The sequence below is a fragment of the Geotrypetes seraphini genome, chromosome 3, assembly GCF_902459505.1.
Source record: "Geotrypetes seraphini chromosome 3, aGeoSer1.1, whole genome shotgun sequence".
Taxonomy (NCBI): domain Eukaryota; kingdom Metazoa; phylum Chordata; class Amphibia; order Gymnophiona; family Dermophiidae; genus Geotrypetes; species Geotrypetes seraphini.
The window spans coordinates 69,106,269-69,123,367 of record NC_047086.1 but is presented as its reverse complement, the minus strand read 5'-3'; the positions used below and the strand labels follow the sequence as shown (position 1 = coordinate 69,123,367).

Sequence of the window (17,099 nt, the reverse complement as noted above, 5' to 3'; positions counted from 1 at the left end):
CATAACTGATAGTATTGGACAAATTGTGAAGCTATGTTACGCTCCCCCACATGATGGACACACCTGGTATCTTTAATATTACATAGTAACATAGTAAATGACAGCAGATAAAGACCCGAATGGTCCATCCAGTCTGCCCAACCTGATTCAATTTAAATTTATTATTTTTTTTTTTTTCTTCTTAGCTATTTCTGGGCAAGAATCCAAAGCTTTACCCGGTACTGTGCTTGGGTTCCAACTGCCGAAATCTCTGTTAAGACTTACTCCAGCCCATCTACACCCTCCCAGCCATTGAAGCCCTCCCCTGCCTATCCTCCACCAAACGGCCATACACAGACACAGACCGTGCAAGTCTGCCCAGTAACTGGCCTAGTTCAATATTTAATATTATTTTCTGATTCTAAATCTTCTGTGTTCATCCCACGCTTCTTTGAACTCAGTCACAGTTTTACTCTCCACCACCTCTCTCGGGAACGCATTCCAGGCATCCACTACCCTCTCCGTAAAGTAGAATTTCCTAACATTGCCCCTGAATCTACCACCCCTCAACCTCAAATTATGTCCTCTGGTTTTACCATATTGGTAATAATCTGTCATTTTTTGTGTGGTCGAATCAGGTTGGCCAACAGTTTCCCTGTTTTGCTACCCCATCTGTAAAGCTGGTACTGCTGATAGTATAGAGAATGTTCCGTGTATTTGTTAAGGAGCTCCTCAAGTTGACACCAAACCTCCTGGAGCTCCACACGATCCGCCTCCGACAATGAACTAATATGGGACCGCCTAAGGTCATGGAGCCTCCCAGACAGCTGCAAAATCTCCCCTTCCTGCTTTTTTTGTTGTCCAGCAAGGTAGGCGATAATGTGCCCATGGATTACCGCCTTAGAGGCATAGCAGAAGTTGATAATCTACCCAGCGCGCTCTCAAAAACATCTGGAAGTCCAGATCATGATACAAATGAGGAGGCAATTTCCAGGAGGAAGTCCGACACGTAGGGGCTATGCTCAACCAGAGTCCCACCAGTGCATGATCAGAAATTGTGCTCTCATAGATTTCAGAGTGAGTGGGCCATGGAAAATAGACGCTTGTCCAGGAGAATGTAGTCCAACCTAGCATACACTTTGTGAACATGTGAGTAAAAGGTGAAGGGTGCCATAAGGGTGCAGGGTGTGGCTCCGGTTCTCAAACTCCTCCAACCAGTCCTGCATCTTGGCGCTCCATTGTTTCAGCTCCAATACCTGTGTTTCCAGCGCAGATCACGTGGCCTCAGCGGTAGAGATTCGCTGCTCCACTTTCACAATCCGGTGGTTTTGGGAGTCAAATTTTTCATTGACCTCCTCCACTGCCGACTGAAGTTTGTTGAGAAGGTCCACCAGCACTGCCGAGACAGAGCGAGTGATCTCCTGAATCCAGTCACCTGCCAGGATCGTAAAAGATGCGGGCTTCACCGCCATCTTGGCTATGGGTGACTCTTTTTTTTTCTCAGACCGGTCTTGCTGCTCGGATGGGCATACCCTGCACTGCTGCGCCACTCAGACACCGCCAAAGGGACATGGGCAAATAACCACCGCTACCGAGGTAAGAAGGGGTGTATGAAGGCCAATTTAGCTGGGGTGGGAGCAGAGCTCTCCTGCGTCCTCTCAGGCAAGCTGCATCACGTCTTTCCAGTGCATTTTAACCTATGGTAAACATGCTTACTGCAGCTTAGTAAAAGGACTCCTATGTTTAATTAGCTGTAATCAGCTGATCATGAAGGTAACATTTTGTACCTTTTCCTTATTAAGGCATTTTGAGTTCCTGTTTGGATGAAGAATGTTACATCTAACAGGTTTGACTTGTCCAGTGGGGAGCAAAAGTTTGTGAACACCCAGTCAGAAGTTATAGATCTCGCAAGTGTGCTAAGGAAACAGGCTATAATGGTCTGTTTTACTTCCTGGTGTTTTTCAGTAAATGTTTGTTTACTTGAAAGCATGTTTCTGTATAAACATTGTGATAGTTCACTGTTTTTTGAAGAAATTCAGACTAAACCCATCAGAACACAGGTGAATAGATTTAAATCTTACATTTACTGTATATGTGTTGATGCTAACATTTCTTTTTTTTTTTATAATTCTTTATTCATTTTCATATTTTACATGAAGTGTACAAAATATTGAGTTACAACTAATGAATACACAATATCACTTTTATATCTATTACATAATATTCTGAACAAATTTTTTTATCCCCTCTCCCACCCCCCACCCTTCAAGTACTTTCCAATCACCTTATACATATTGTATACCATATTATAACATGTTATGTAAAATTATTTTCACTACTCCCCCTCCATGTGTGCCATAAAGAAGACAAGAAAAAGAAGAAAAGAAGAAGATAAATCCTACTATTCATTCAGTACAATACTTTGTCAATGGCCCCCATATTTTTATAAATTTAGGATATGTCCCTCTTTGTATTGCTATTACTCTTTCCATTTTGAATATATGACAAATTGTATTCCACCAAAATGTATAATTAAGGTTACTATGATTCTTCCAGTTATTGGTTATATGCTGAATGGCAACCCCTGTCATGACTAGTAAAAGCTTGTTATTTTCTGGTGAAATTTGACTTTTTTTTCTCATCATCATTCCAAATAACACTGTATCATATGATATTGCTACATGATTTTCCATCAATTTATTAATTTGTGGCCAAATTGCATTCCAAAAACTTTTAATGTAGGGACAATGATACAGTAAATGATCCAACGTTCCAGATTACAGTGCCAGCATTTATTGGACTTAGAACTATCTAATTTTTGCAAACGTGTAGGGGTCCAAAAAGCTCTATGTAATAAAAAGAACCAAGTTTGTCTCATAGATGCTGACACTGTACATCTCATTCTCCAAGACCAAATTAGTGGCCATTGAGATACAGTAATTTGATGCTTAATCTCAATGCTCCAAATGTCTCTTAGACCATTTTTTGGTTTTTTATTCAAATATCCAGATATTAATTTATACCACAATGCGGCTTGATGCCCTAGGAAGTCTGCTTGGAAGCATAAGAACTCTAAACTATATTGATTATTCAATGTTTTCCATTCAGGGAACCCAACCTGAATGGCCTGCATCAATTGCAACCATTTAAAACTTTGTTTTTTACTAAGACCAAATCTATGTTGCAATTGTGAAAATTCCAGCAGTTTACCTTCCAAAATAACATCATTCAGAGATCTAATGCCTGCAATAATCCAGTCCTTCCAAAGGATTTGAGCTCCGCCAATTTTAATCTTGGAGTTTATCCATAAAGACTGATTAGTTGACTTGTTTATTGGGACAGGTGTTAATTTACTAATAAACCTCAACGTTTTCCAAGTATCCATTAATATCTTATTTTCTCTGTATCTTCTAGGCATGTTGATACTTGGAAGATGAACTAAATTTAGGGGAAACATAAGGCGCCATTCCAAATATAACCAATCCGGTGCATTATCTATCAGTTCTGGGAGGATCCAATACATACCCTGACGTAAAATATAGGCTTGATGGTACCTATAAAAATTTGGAAAATTTACCCTCCCTCCTTAATTGATTTTTGCAAAGATACCAAAGCTATTCTATGCGTTTTACCAAGCCAAAGAAATTTTGTTAAAATGCTATTAAGCTTTTTATAAAAGGACCCCTGAAAATAAATAGGTATCATACTCATTTGGTAGCAACCTACAGGCAAGATCATCATTTTAATAGTTTGAACTCTCCCCCACCAAGAAAGATGTAACGGATTCCATTGCTCACATAACTCTGTAACTCTTTTCAATACAAATTTTTCATTTTCTTTTACTGTATCTTCAATTGTATTTTTAACTTGAATGCCAAGATATTTAAATCCTTCTTCTTTCCATATGAACGGAAAAGCGTCAAATAATCCTTTTACACAATGAACATTTAAAGGTATAAGTTCAGACTTACTCCAATTAATTTTATAACCTGAAAATTTGCCAAACATATCAATTAATTCCAATAGACAAGATAAGGTAGACTCTGGATTCCTCAAATAAAGTAAAATATCATCCGCATAAGCCGAAATTTTATATTCCTTATCAGAATATGGAATACCCTGTATCCCCCTTGCTTGCTGTATTGCTAACAATAAGGGTTCTAATACAACATCAAATAACAAAGGAGATAAAGGACAACCTTGTCTAACTCCCCTCTGCAATTGAAAACCATCAGATATCATATTATTAATATTTAATCTTGCAATCGGGAAGCTATACAATGTTTTTACCATTTGTATAAATCCAGAACCTATACCAAACCATTCTAAAGCCTGATACATAAAATTCCATTCTACCCTATCAAACACTTTTTCTGCATCCAAGGAAACTGTAAAAGCCGGTTCATCCATTTTTTTTGATAAATTTAACATATGAAACAATAATCTAGAGTTATTAGAGGAATGTCTTTTAGCAACGAAACCCATCTGATGCGTGTCTATAATATGTGGGAGAGCTTTGGCTAATCTCAAAGCCAAAATTTTTGCCAAAAGTTTATTATCCACATTTATTAAAGATATAGGCCTGTAGTTTGAAACCAAAGTAGGATCTTTATTTGGCTTAGGCAAAACAATTACTATTGATTCAGCCATAGTACCTTTAATATCACCTTTTATAAGTTGTGTCTGATATAAATTTAGTAAATATGGGGAAAGGACATTTTGAAATGTTTTATAAAATTCTACTGTATAACCATCACCACCTGGAGTGGATCCAATTCTAAGAGATCTCAACGCTGTTTCTAATTCTTTTAATGATATAGGTTCATCTAAACTCCGTTTTATATGATCAGGAACCTTAGGTCCAATAATTAAATCTAAAAAATTTTTACCATCTTTTTGCCTCTCCAAATAAGGCTCGGAAGAATACAGGTCCTTATAAAATTTTAGAAATTGCTTTAAAATTATATCCGTTTGATTGGTTATTATACCATTATCATCTTTTATCCCATTAATGTTAGTTCTTCTTTTTTTTGCTTTAAGATAATTTGCCAATAATCTTCCCGCCTTATTAGAATTTCCATAATACATTGTCTGTTTGGAAAACAAGTCTCTTCTTATCATTTTTGAAGCTAATTCGTTATATTTACCTTTTGCTTTCAAAAGAGCTTGTAATACATCATGTTCCCATTTGCTTACCAATTTAATTTCTAGTATTTTAATTTCTTTTTCTAACTCTATATACTGTTTTTTAATCTGTTTCTTAACAAAAGCCGAATATGATATAATATGACCTCTCATAGTCGCTTTAAAAGCGTCCCATACATTTTCAATAGATGTATCTTCCACTAAATTAATTTGAAAGAAATCACTAATTTGTGTTTTAAAATTTTCTAAAAATTTTTCATCCACAAGCAATGCATTATCAAATCTCCAAAGAGGTCTTCTATTTTCTAATTGATCTAATTGTAAATCTATCCATACTCCCGCATGATCTGAAATGATAATGGGATCAATGGAAGCCTTAATCACTTGCTGCACCTTATGTGATGAAATAAAAATATAATCTATTCTTGAAAATGATTTATGAACCTGTGAACAAAATGAAAATTCCTGATCATTAAAATGAAGAATACGCCATATATCCTTCAAATCACATGATTGAACCAAATTATCTAAACCTAAAGATTTTATACTTTTACCTGGTTTTTTATCCATTCATGGATCCATTACAGCATTAAAATCTCCAGCCACCACTAAATTAGAAGCAGCCAGTGGTAACAACATACTCTGCAATTTTTTAAAGAATTCTGATTGATTCGAATTAGGGGCATATATATTGAACAACGTCAGGGCATTATTTCCCATACTTAAATCATCATGTAGCCATCTTCCATGTGGGTCCGAATTTACTATCTTAAAATTGGCCATACACTTTTTATTTATAAGAACTGCTACTCCTGCTTTTTTACCCTCTGCTGGAGCAAAAAAACATTCTTTCACCCACCCACCCGTTAGTTTCTGTGATTCCTTTATATTAAGATGGGTCTCCTGCAGACAATAAACATCCGCGTTTTGCTTCTTTAAAAATGATAATACCTTTTTCCTTTTGATTACATGATTCAGGCCATTGACATTAATAGAAAATATCTTAAAAGACATAATATATTTTATACTCCTTATCATAATCTTCCTCTTCCCTTCTTCCATAACTAAGATCTAAAAAACTTCTCCCCATGGCACACATTCTTACCTCCAAATTACCCAATCCCTTATTAATCTTTTCCTTAATCATCCTAGTAATATCTTTAATACCCACCTTCTTCCCACCCCTCCCCCCAATATAATGACTGCTTAAGGACACACATTGGACAGTAATCCCAACTTCCCCCTTCCCCCCCAGGCAACCAATATTTATTAATAACCCCTTTATCCTTTATTGAGACAAACTCACTACCTCTCCACAATATATCTAATTATATCTCTCTTCTAATCATAAAACCTTTTTTCTTTTCTTTTTTTTTTTTTTCCATTTTAAAGTAATTAATTTCTCTATCTATTATTTAACCTTTAGTCACATAACCATATTTATTTCCTAACATTCCATTAATGCATTTTTATCATTTCACCAATCTCTAATTCATTCCCCAACATTTTATTTCATTCAAGAAAATTCTATCATAGTCATATATTTAATAAAAAGTATCATTTTTCTATATCTTATATTATCTAATCCATCTTCTCCTATCCTCCTTTAAATATCCAACAACAAATATCCATCTCTTCATATATTTCTGTTAAAAAAAAAAATTTCAATTTTATAAGTTTTTATCCCCTATTTGTATTTAAACATTTGTATTTCATTTTCAAAAACATTTTTTCCCCCTTTTTATATTTCCTCTTCTCCAAATTAAATCCAATCTTTTTAAAACTATATTATCACAACATCAATCTTTACATTCCTTCAGCTACCAATAAATTCTTAAGTATCTTTCTTTTATATTATTCATTTTCCTTTCCTTGCATTTAAATATCATATAACTTGTCCTTTCTATCATTAGTCCATTCTGCAATCTTTTCCTTATTGTCCTTTCATTCTTTACTTTCTCCTTTTCTGACTTATTAAATAAACTGAACTTTCATATTTATTTCTTATCTCCATCCATCCACTCTTAAAGACTTTTGAGTGCCAATTGTCATTCTTTTTTTTTTTTTTTTTTTTTATAATATCCTTTTAGTCTATCAGTCCTGCTTTCTTCTTCTTCACATCTATTTATTTTCCTATTCAGTCTTCACTTTTCCTTTTGTGTTAATTTGTCCAATCCTTTAATCCTTCTTGTTCATTCTTTACTCCAACCATCCATCTTTCAGTCTCCTAAAAGTTCAGTCTAATAACTTCACTTTAATGTCTTTCCAGTCTATCCTTCTTTCTACTTTCTTCTTTACATTCTTTTATTTTCTTTTTCACTTGTCCATTTTTATTTCCTGTTCTTTGTTGCATATTCTTCTTTTTCCAACAAACAAAAGTCCCATAGTTCTTTATATTTAATTTTTTATTCAATATCCACCAATCCAGTCTTAATATTTATCCCTTCATTTCAACACCCATTGTGCTAAAATGACATAGGTTCTGATTTTGAAAGAAAGGTCTTTAGTTTTTCCAGATCAACAAAATACAAAGATTTATCCCCACAAGATACCCTCATTTTTGCTGGGTAATATAACCCATACTTATATCCTTTTTCCTTTAATTGAGATCTCAGATCAAGGAATTTCTTCCTAATATTTGCTGTATTTTTAGCAAAGTCTGGTAAAAACCATATTTTGGATCCTTTATAGTTTAAGTTTTTATCCTTTTTGGCAGCATTTAAAATTTCTGTTGCTTGCTGGTATCTTAACATCTTGAATATTAATGGTCTTGGTCTCCCTTGATTTTCCAGACTCTTTATTGGAATCCTGTGTGCCCGTTCTATTTCCAAAGGCTGTTTGAAATCCAACTGCAATAATCTAGGAATTAAATTTTCTAAAAACTGTATTGCATTTTTCCCTTCCAAATTTTCCTGTATTCCAAAAAGTTTTATATTCTTTCTTCTTCCACGGTTTTCGTAATCTTCCAGCTGACTTTTCAATTTAATTATTTCCAAACTGTCATTTTTGCATCTTTTTCCTTCACATTCTAAGCTCTCCATTTTAACTTCTAACTCTGTTGTTCTTTTATTAGCTACTTCCATTTGTCTGTGTATATTCAGGATTTCTTCCTTCAGTTCTGCCATATTACTCAAAGTCTCTGTCAGCATTTGTTTGATTTGCCTCAGTTCCCCCATAACTTCAGCTTTGCTTAACTCCTCTGATACATCAGCAGGAAGCGGAACCTTACTCGGGGTAATTTGATCCTGCTTCTGCCTTTTCACAGCCCCTCCGGTTTCACTTTTACTCTGTCGGGTGCTCGCCATGCTCCCGCTGTCCTCTCCGATGTTTTCAGCCGAAAACAGTTTAAAATGAAATCTTTATTTATTCAACGGTTGCCCAGGTAAGAGGAGCGCTGCAATCACACGACCATTTTGTGTGCGCGCTAAGCTAACATTTCTGAAAATTCATACTACAATAATTACTGTTCACATTTGTAGGTGTTTGCCTGTGTTGCTTATATACGTAACTAATAATATTTTGTGGTATTTACTAATAATTTCTCTAATTTTTATTTCTAATAATTAATTATTAAATACTATGAACTGTAACTGAACACACAGTAATTGAGATTTCTGATGTTTTTGGATACAAATGTGTTTTCTTTTAAAATCTATTATATTTTAGTTTGGGGTTTTTTTTTTGCAGAAATATGCCAAAAAGAGGAGCAGAACTCAGTCCTGAAAACCGGGCACGGGTTACTAGTTTACGAAACGAAGGTCTCTCATATCACAGAATTGCATCATCATTGAAAATTTCACTTGGAGTGGTGCATGCTACGCTTGAATGTGTGAAAGATAATGGATCCTTTTGTTCCAGGCAACAGAGTGGTTGTCCTCGTGCATCAACCAGCCGGGATGATCAGAAAATTATCAGAAAGTTATCTCCTCGTATCAATGCCACCCGACTCCGTTCTCGCTTACCATCTCACCTTCAGAACCTGAGCAGATGGACAATTTGTCGCAGAATGTTTGATGATGGTCTGAAGTCATGTAGTCCAGTAAAAACACCTTCTTTGTCTGCCAAGAACATTGCCGATTGTCTTCAGTTTTGCCAACAAATACAGAAGCTGGAAGTCTGCAGATTGGGAGAAAGTGATGTTTAGTGACGAAGCCACCTTCACTCAGTTTAAGAATTACACTGGGTGGTTTTGAAGACCTGCAAAACAAAGGTACAATGCAAAATATGTGGTGCCTACAGTAAAGCAGTGTAAAAAAGTGATGGTTTGGGGTGCAATTTCGGCACATGGACGAGCTGGAATCTGGATGATGCCCAGAAACATAACCATGATGGGACCAGTTTACCTGCAGGTTCTGAAAGACAAGTTACCAGTATTCATGTCCATACATGGTACCAATTATTTTCAGCATGATGGATCACCATGCCATTCAACTAAAGCAGTTAAAGCATGGATAGCGTCATCTGGATATCATATACTGGCTCCATGGCTTGGAAACTCTCCCGATCTCAATCCAATCGAGAATGCATGGGTGATAATGAAGAGAGCTGTGGCTGACATGCATCCAACATCACTAAAAGATCTGGAGAACAAAATAAAACAGGTGTGGACAACTCAGATCACACCGGAATACTGCCTGCAACTATGCCATTCAATGCCTGCTTGAATCCAAGCTGTACTAGACAACAAAGGACAACACTCAAAATACTGAAAAAAGGTTTTAACAGCCACAAACTTTGCTTTTTTGTATGAATTTTGGACTAGTCAACAACTACAGTATTTTTGTGCATGTACTTCATTAAAAAAATGCTTCTTGGATTGTTTGTTTGTACCTCTGCGTGTTTCTTGCACTGAAATTTGTACACAATAGTGGCGTTCACAAACTTTTGCTCCTCACTGGGACAAAGGGAAAAAAGCAATTGAATATTATCTGCATAAAAATAGAAATGAACAGTGAATATATATATCTCATTGTACTTACATTTTTAAAGCATTTTGGGAAAAATAGTAATCATTTATCATGGGAGTGTTTTCTTACTTTTCTTTCTCATCACTGATCAGTGTTAATAAATGTAATTGTTAAGTACAAAAACTCCATTTTTGACCCAAAGGCTATGATTTAGAATTATCTCAAGTGTTCCCTGAAATAGTTCAAAATGTAGTTTCCAGATATTCTGTAATATTCTCTAAGAGCATAGGTTATATGTCAATCAACTCAGTCCAATATCACTGATCCACCGAAAAAGCATTGGACAAAGAGTTGGAATGTAGTAAGTATATTTTATCAAGACAGTTCCATTTTTTCTATTCACAGTGCTGCCTATGGAAGTCCTAGTGTACATATTCCGGTGGGTGGTTTCTAGTGATCTGGACCTAAGATCATTAGAACAGCTGTCTATGGTCTGTAAAGGATTTTACATTTGTGCCAGGTATTCTATTTAGTTATTTATGACTGCTGAATACTTTTTCTTGCAAATTGTTTTACAGTAGATTAACAGATTACTGCATATAATAAATAAATATAGAAAACTGAATATAACTCATCTTGAGCTACCAGTGAAAATGTATGAGCTAAATCCAAAATAATACAATAAATAAATACAATAGGGATTTCGAGTGTGCAGTGGAGCTGAGCAGATTCATGTAGCAGGAGCTTCTGCACACCCCATGGTAATCAAATTTTATATACTGGCCCTATGATATTTTTTATAGCTGAAATAATTTCTATACATGTTGCTCACAGCGCTATTGGTGGTGGTGGTGGTAAGCACAGGCCTCGATAATGCCTCTGAAAACAAACAGCAAAGGGAAAAAAGCAAGATGGTGCAGGTGAATAAGAGAGCCATAGTCTTTCTCACCAGCGATTTTGCACAAGAAATCTCTACAGTTGTATCAGTGATACTGGAAGACAAGTTAAACAAACCATACAGGAATTGAAGAGATTCGAGAGCGTTTTGACTTTCACACTCAACTGAAAGAGGCAGAATCCTGCATATCTGTGTACAAGAGTAGTCAGTGCAACTGGAGGAGCAGATCACAGAACTCTGAGTTGATAGGGCCTGGTTCTATAAATGGTACCTAGGCTAGATGCCTAGCCAATTTTGGCACAAAATGTAAAAATTTTTAATTGGTGTGATAATTGAGAACACCATTAAAAGCCAATTAAAAATGATTAAGTTCTGTGCTGAAATCGGCAAGGCGCCTACCAGTACCTACACAAAAAGAAGGCATGGTTAGGGACGGAGTTTGGGCTTGGAAAGCATTATGCATCGGTATTTTAGGCTAGGAAAACCCTGGCCTAATATACTGGCGCCTAAGTTGTAGATACCTATTGGTATCTAACTTGATTTAGGTGCCGTTAGATGCAATTCTATAAACAGCACCTAAATTTGATTGAAATGCTGTAGGCACCATTTCCCTAGTTGCCTACCAATTTAGGCACCATTTATAGAATCAAACCCATAATGTGTCCATCTCTTAGAACGACTGGAAGACCAATAAAATAACTTACTGCTAATATTTGAGAAATGTAACATAGTAACATAGTAGATGACGGCAGATAAAGACCCGAATGGTCCATCCAGTCTGCCCAACCTGATTCAATTTAAATTTTTTTTTTTTTCTTCTTAGCTATTTCTGGGCGAGAATCCAAAGCTTTACCCGGTACTGTGCTTGGGTTCCAACTGCCGAAATCTCTGTTAAGACTTACTCCAGCCCATCTACACCCTCCCAGTCATTGAAGCCCTCCCCTGCCCATCCTCCTCCAAACGGCCATGCACAGACACAGACCGTACAAGTCTGCCCAGTAACTGGCCTAGTTCAATCTTTAATATTATTTTCTGATTCTAAATCTTCTGTGTTCATCCCATGCTTCTTTGAACTCAGTCACAGTTTTACTCTCCACCACCTCTCTCGGGAGCGCATTCCAGGCATCCACCACCCTCTCCGTAAAGTAGAATTTCCTAACATTGCCCCTGAATCTACCACCCCTCAACCTCAAATTATGTCCTCTGGTTTTACCATTTTCCTTTCTCTGGAAAAGATTTTGTTCTACGTTAATACCCTTTAAGTATTTGAACGTCTGAATCATATCTCCCCTGTCTCTCCTTTCCTCTAGGGTATACATATTCAGAGCTTCCAGTCTCTCCTCATACGTCTTCTGGCGCAAGCCTCCTATCATTTTCGTCGCCCTCCTCTGGACCGCCTCAAGTCTTCTTACGTCTTTCGCCAGATACGGTCTCCAAAACTGAACACAATACTCCAAGTGGGGCCTCACCAATGACCTGTACAGGGGCATCAACACCTTCTTCCTTCTACTGACTACGCCTCTCTTTATACAGCTCAGAATCCTTCTGGCAGCAGCCACTGCCTTGTCACACTGTTTTTTCGCCTTTAGATCTTCGGACACTATCACCCCAAGGTCCCTCTCCCCATCCGTGCATATCAGCTTCTCTCCTCCCAGCATATACGGTTCCTTCCTATTATTAATCCCCAAATGCATTACTCTGCATTTCTTTGCATTGAATTTTAGTTGCCAGGCATTAGACCATTCCTCTAACTTTTGCAGATCCTTTTTCATATTTTCCACTCCCTCTACGGTGTCTACTCTGTTACAAATCTTGGTATCATCTGCAAAAAGGCACACTTTTCCTTCTAACCCTTCAGCAATGTCACTTACATACATATTGAACAGGATTGGCCCCAGCACCGAACCCTGAGGGACTCCACTAGTCACCTTTCCTTCCTTCGAGCGACTTCCATTAACCACCACCCTCTGGCGTCTGTCCGACAGCCAGTTTCTGACCCAGTTCACCACTTTGGGTCCTAACTTCAGCCCTTCAAGTTTGTTCAACAGCCTCCTATGAGGAACTGTATCAAAGGCTTTGCTGAAATCCAAGTAAATTACATCTAGCATATGTCCTCGATCCAGCTCTCTGGTCACCCAATCAAAAAATTAAATCAGGTTCGTTTGGCACGATTTACCTTTTGTAAAGCCATGTTGCCTCGGATCCTGTAACCCATTAGATTCAAGGAAATACACTATCCTTTCTTTCAGCAACACTTCCATTATTTTTCCAACAACTGAAGTGAGGCTCACCGGCCTGTAGTTTCCTGCTTCATCCCTGTGACCACTTTTATGAATAGGGACCACATCCGCTCTCCTCCAATCCCCAGGAATCACTCCCGTCTCCAGAGATTTGTTGAACAAGTCTTTAATAGGACTCGCCAGAACCTCTCTGAGTTCCCTTAGTATCCTGGGATGGATCCCGTCTGGTCCCATCGCTTTGTCCACCTTCAGTTTTTCAAGTTGCTCATAAACACCCTCCTCCATGAACGGCGCAGAATCTACTCCATTTTCTCGTGTAACTTTGCTGGACAATCTCGGTCCTTCTCCAGGATTTTCTTCTGTGAACACAGAACAGAAGTATTTGTCTAGCACATTTGCTTTCTCCTCATCACTCTCCACATATTTGTTCCCAGCATCTTTTAGCCTAGCAATTCCATTTTTTATCTTCCTCCTTTCACTAATATATCTGAAAAAAATTTTATCTCCCTTTTTTACATTTTTAGCCATTTGTTCTTCCACCTGTGCCTTCGCCAAACGTATCTCTCTCTTGGCTTCTTTCAGTTTCACCCTGTAGTCCTTTCTGCTCTCCTCTTCTTGGGTTTTTTTATATTTCATGAACGCCAACTCTTTCGCCTTTATTTTCTCAGCCACTAGGTTGGAGAACCATATCGGCTTCCTTTTTCTCTTGTTTTTATTGATTTTCTTCACATAAAGGTCCGTAGCCATTTTTATCGCTCCTTTCAGCTTAGACCACTGTCTTTCCACTTCTCTTATGTCCTCCCATCCTAACAGCTCTTTCTTCAGGTACTTTCCCATTGCATTAAAGTCCGTACATTTGAAATCTAGGACTTTAAGTATCGTGCGGCCGCTCTCCACTTTAGCCGTTATATCAAACCAAACCGTTTGATGATCGCTACTACCCAGGTGAGCACCCACTCGAACATTAGAGATACTCTCTCCATTTGTGAGGACCAGATCCAATATCGCTTTTTCCCTTGTGGGTTCCGTCACCATTTGTCTGAGTAGAGCCTCTTGAAAGGCATCCACAATCTCCCTATTTCTTTCCGATTCCGCAGACGGAACATTCCAGTCCACATCCGGCAGGTTGAAATCTCCCAACAGCAGAACCTCCTCTTTCCTTCCAAACTTTTGGATATCCACAATCAGATCCTTATCAATTTGCTGCGATTGAGTCGGAGGTCTGTAGACTACACCCACGTAGATAGAAGTTCCATCTTCTCTTTTCAGAGCAATCCATATCGCTTCTTCCTCTCCCCAGGTCCCTTGCATTTCGGTCGCTTGGATATTGATCTTTACATAGAGAGCTACTCCTCCACCTTTATGACCATCTCTGTCCTTCCTAAAAAGATTATATCCCGGTATGTTTGCATCCCATCCATGTGATTCACTGAACCATGTCTCTGTGATAGCAACAATATCTAGATCTGCCTCTAATATCAGGGCTTGCAGATCATGAACTTTGTTGCTTAGACTGCGAGCATTTGTGGTCATCGCTTTCCAGCTATTTTTCAGCGATAATCTCCTTTTTCGTATGGATTTTTGTGTCGTTTCACTTTCCGTTGCAATACTAAGAAATGAGTTGCTGATATTGCTTATGTTGCAGCCTTTACTACTATCACATCTTTTCTTTTGCCGGGGGTGGTCTCTATAATTGTCCTTCGTACATACACCACCCCCACCTTCTAGTTTAAATGCCTGGAAAAATATTGTCTAAATTTCTCTGCAAGGTTTCTTTTTCCTGCTGTAGTAATATGTAGCCCATCAGTGCAATATAGCTTCTTGTCCTTCCATGTATTTCCCCATCCTCCTATGTACCTGAAGCCTTCTTGATGACACCAGGCTCTGAGCCATCTATTAAAGTCCTCTGTGTTTTTCATTCTTTGCTCTCCTTTTCCATATGCAGGCAGTATTTCAGAAAAAGCTAAAGTCTTTACAAAAGGTTTCACGCCCTCACCAAGCTCCCGAAAAGCTTTCTGTGCTGCAAGTGTGGAGTTGTTGGCCAGGTCATTTGTTCCCAGATGGATAACAACATCAGTGTTAAAATCCTTAGTTTCTTCCTTAATTATAGTCAGTATTTGCCTGGAACTCCTGGTAGCTGAGGATCCTGGAAGACATTTCACTATTTTGGACTCCTCGCCCTGTGTTCCAAGGTTAATGCCTCTGATGATGGAATCCCCCAACAGTAATAGTTTTCTGTTTTTGGCTTTTTTATTTGTACTTAGGGTGCTCTTGTTCTCTTGAGTTTCCTTCATTGGTTCCAGTCCCACCTCCCTTCTGTTTTCCTGAGTATCGCAGTGCACTAGTGGAGCGAAGGAATTCTGTAGAGGTAATATTAGTGAAGGTGGATGTTTCTGTGTTACATGTCGCAGTCTTCCTGAGCCTACTGTGACCCATTTATTCCTGGGCTGTTTTATTCTTTGAGGTAGAGGTGGTAAGTTGGTATGATTTTGTGGAGTGATGGAAGCTGCTTTAATTGTATTCAATTCCTGTTTAAGTTTGCAGAGCTCCTCCTTAATACTGGCAAGTTGAAGACAGATGGGGCAAGCCTTAAGCCTCCAAATAGTATGTCTTGGAATTAAAGCACCACAGTGATTGCATAGAATAAAGGTCATCTTGATTGGTTGTGAAGTCCTGATTATATGGGTCTCTATATATGAATAGTGGTCCCTGGGGTTGGTGGGACTATAAGTAAGACTACTAGTAAGGCAGAAATATAGGCTCTATACCACCTAAAACACAGTATTTTAAACAAAAATGCAGGTTCTATCAGTGCTACCCTAAAACACAGGATTTATAACAGGATTTTCCCTACTTTAGTCACCCTGAGCCACAGGCACCAGAAATATAGGCTCTATACCACCTAAAACACAGTATTTTAAACAAAACTGCAGGTTCTATCAGTGCTACCCTAAAACATAGGATTTATAACAGGATTTTCCCTACTTTAGTCACCCTGAGCCACAGGCACCAGAAATATAGGCTCTATACCACCTAAAACACAATATTTTAAACAAAACTGCAGGTTCTATCAGTGCTACCCTAAAACACAGGATTTATAACAGGATTTTCCCTACTTTAGTCACCCTGAGCCACAGGCACCAGAAATATAGGCTCTATACCACCTAAAACACAGTATTTTAAACAAAACTGCAGGAAGAGGAAATAAGATTTAACAGAGGAAAGAGAAGGATTTTTTTGTGCTTTTTTATTTTTTTTTTTAGTAAGAAACAGGGAGGAGAAGAGAAATTAAGCAGATATAATGCTGAAAACCAGTGAAAAGAGCAGAATATGAAATGCTGAGTAACTTAGCTTTTAGAAGTTCACAGGGCAGCCTTGTTTCTGCAATGTCCCAAAGATAATGCAATTAACCTTAGAAGTAAAAATGGCTTCCAGAATCTCTAAGCCTGGAAGACCATGTCATGCATCTTCACACAGGCTTGGTAAGCTAAAAAACGAATGTGGAGGCTTAGACTAGTCATTACAAAATTCTTAATTTAGGTGGAGAAGGAGCACCTCATGCGTTCTTCTAAATGACAGGACTCCCTGGAATACATTGGTGTTTAACAATATTTGGCACAAGTAGCACAGAATTACAAGAATATGGCACCTATTTGTTCAGACCTACACAGTAGGAATGTCCTTTATATACTCCTATATCCTGTGAAGACTCATATAGCATGATAGAAGAAGTTTACAGCTTATAGAGCACATTTCTGCACCTAATTATTAGATGATCTTTGTTAGTTACACCATCTGCTTCTAAGCCAGGTACTATGGATTTATATAGTTTTGTACATTATTACTGCACTAGTGTTTAAGCCCGTTACATTAATGGGTGCTAGAATAGATTAGTCTGATCCAGTATGGCTATTCTTATGTCTTACCCCT

At 37.8% G+C, this 17,099-nt stretch overlaps 1 protein-coding gene across 3 annotated transcripts in view; it reads left to right on the top strand.

Annotated features, from left to right (window-relative positions):
• Positions 1–17,099, top strand: part of FBXO9 (F-box protein 9) — a 133,792-nt gene that overhangs the window by 69,802 nt on the left and 46,891 nt on the right. For all 3 annotated transcript variants that reach the window (XM_033938290.1, XM_033938291.1, XM_033938292.1), the window contains exon 7: positions 10,437–10,551. In XM_033938290.1, the coding sequence (XP_033794181.1) occupies positions 10,437–10,551 (115 nt within the window). The remainder of the gene's footprint in view (positions 1–10,436; positions 10,552–17,099) is intronic.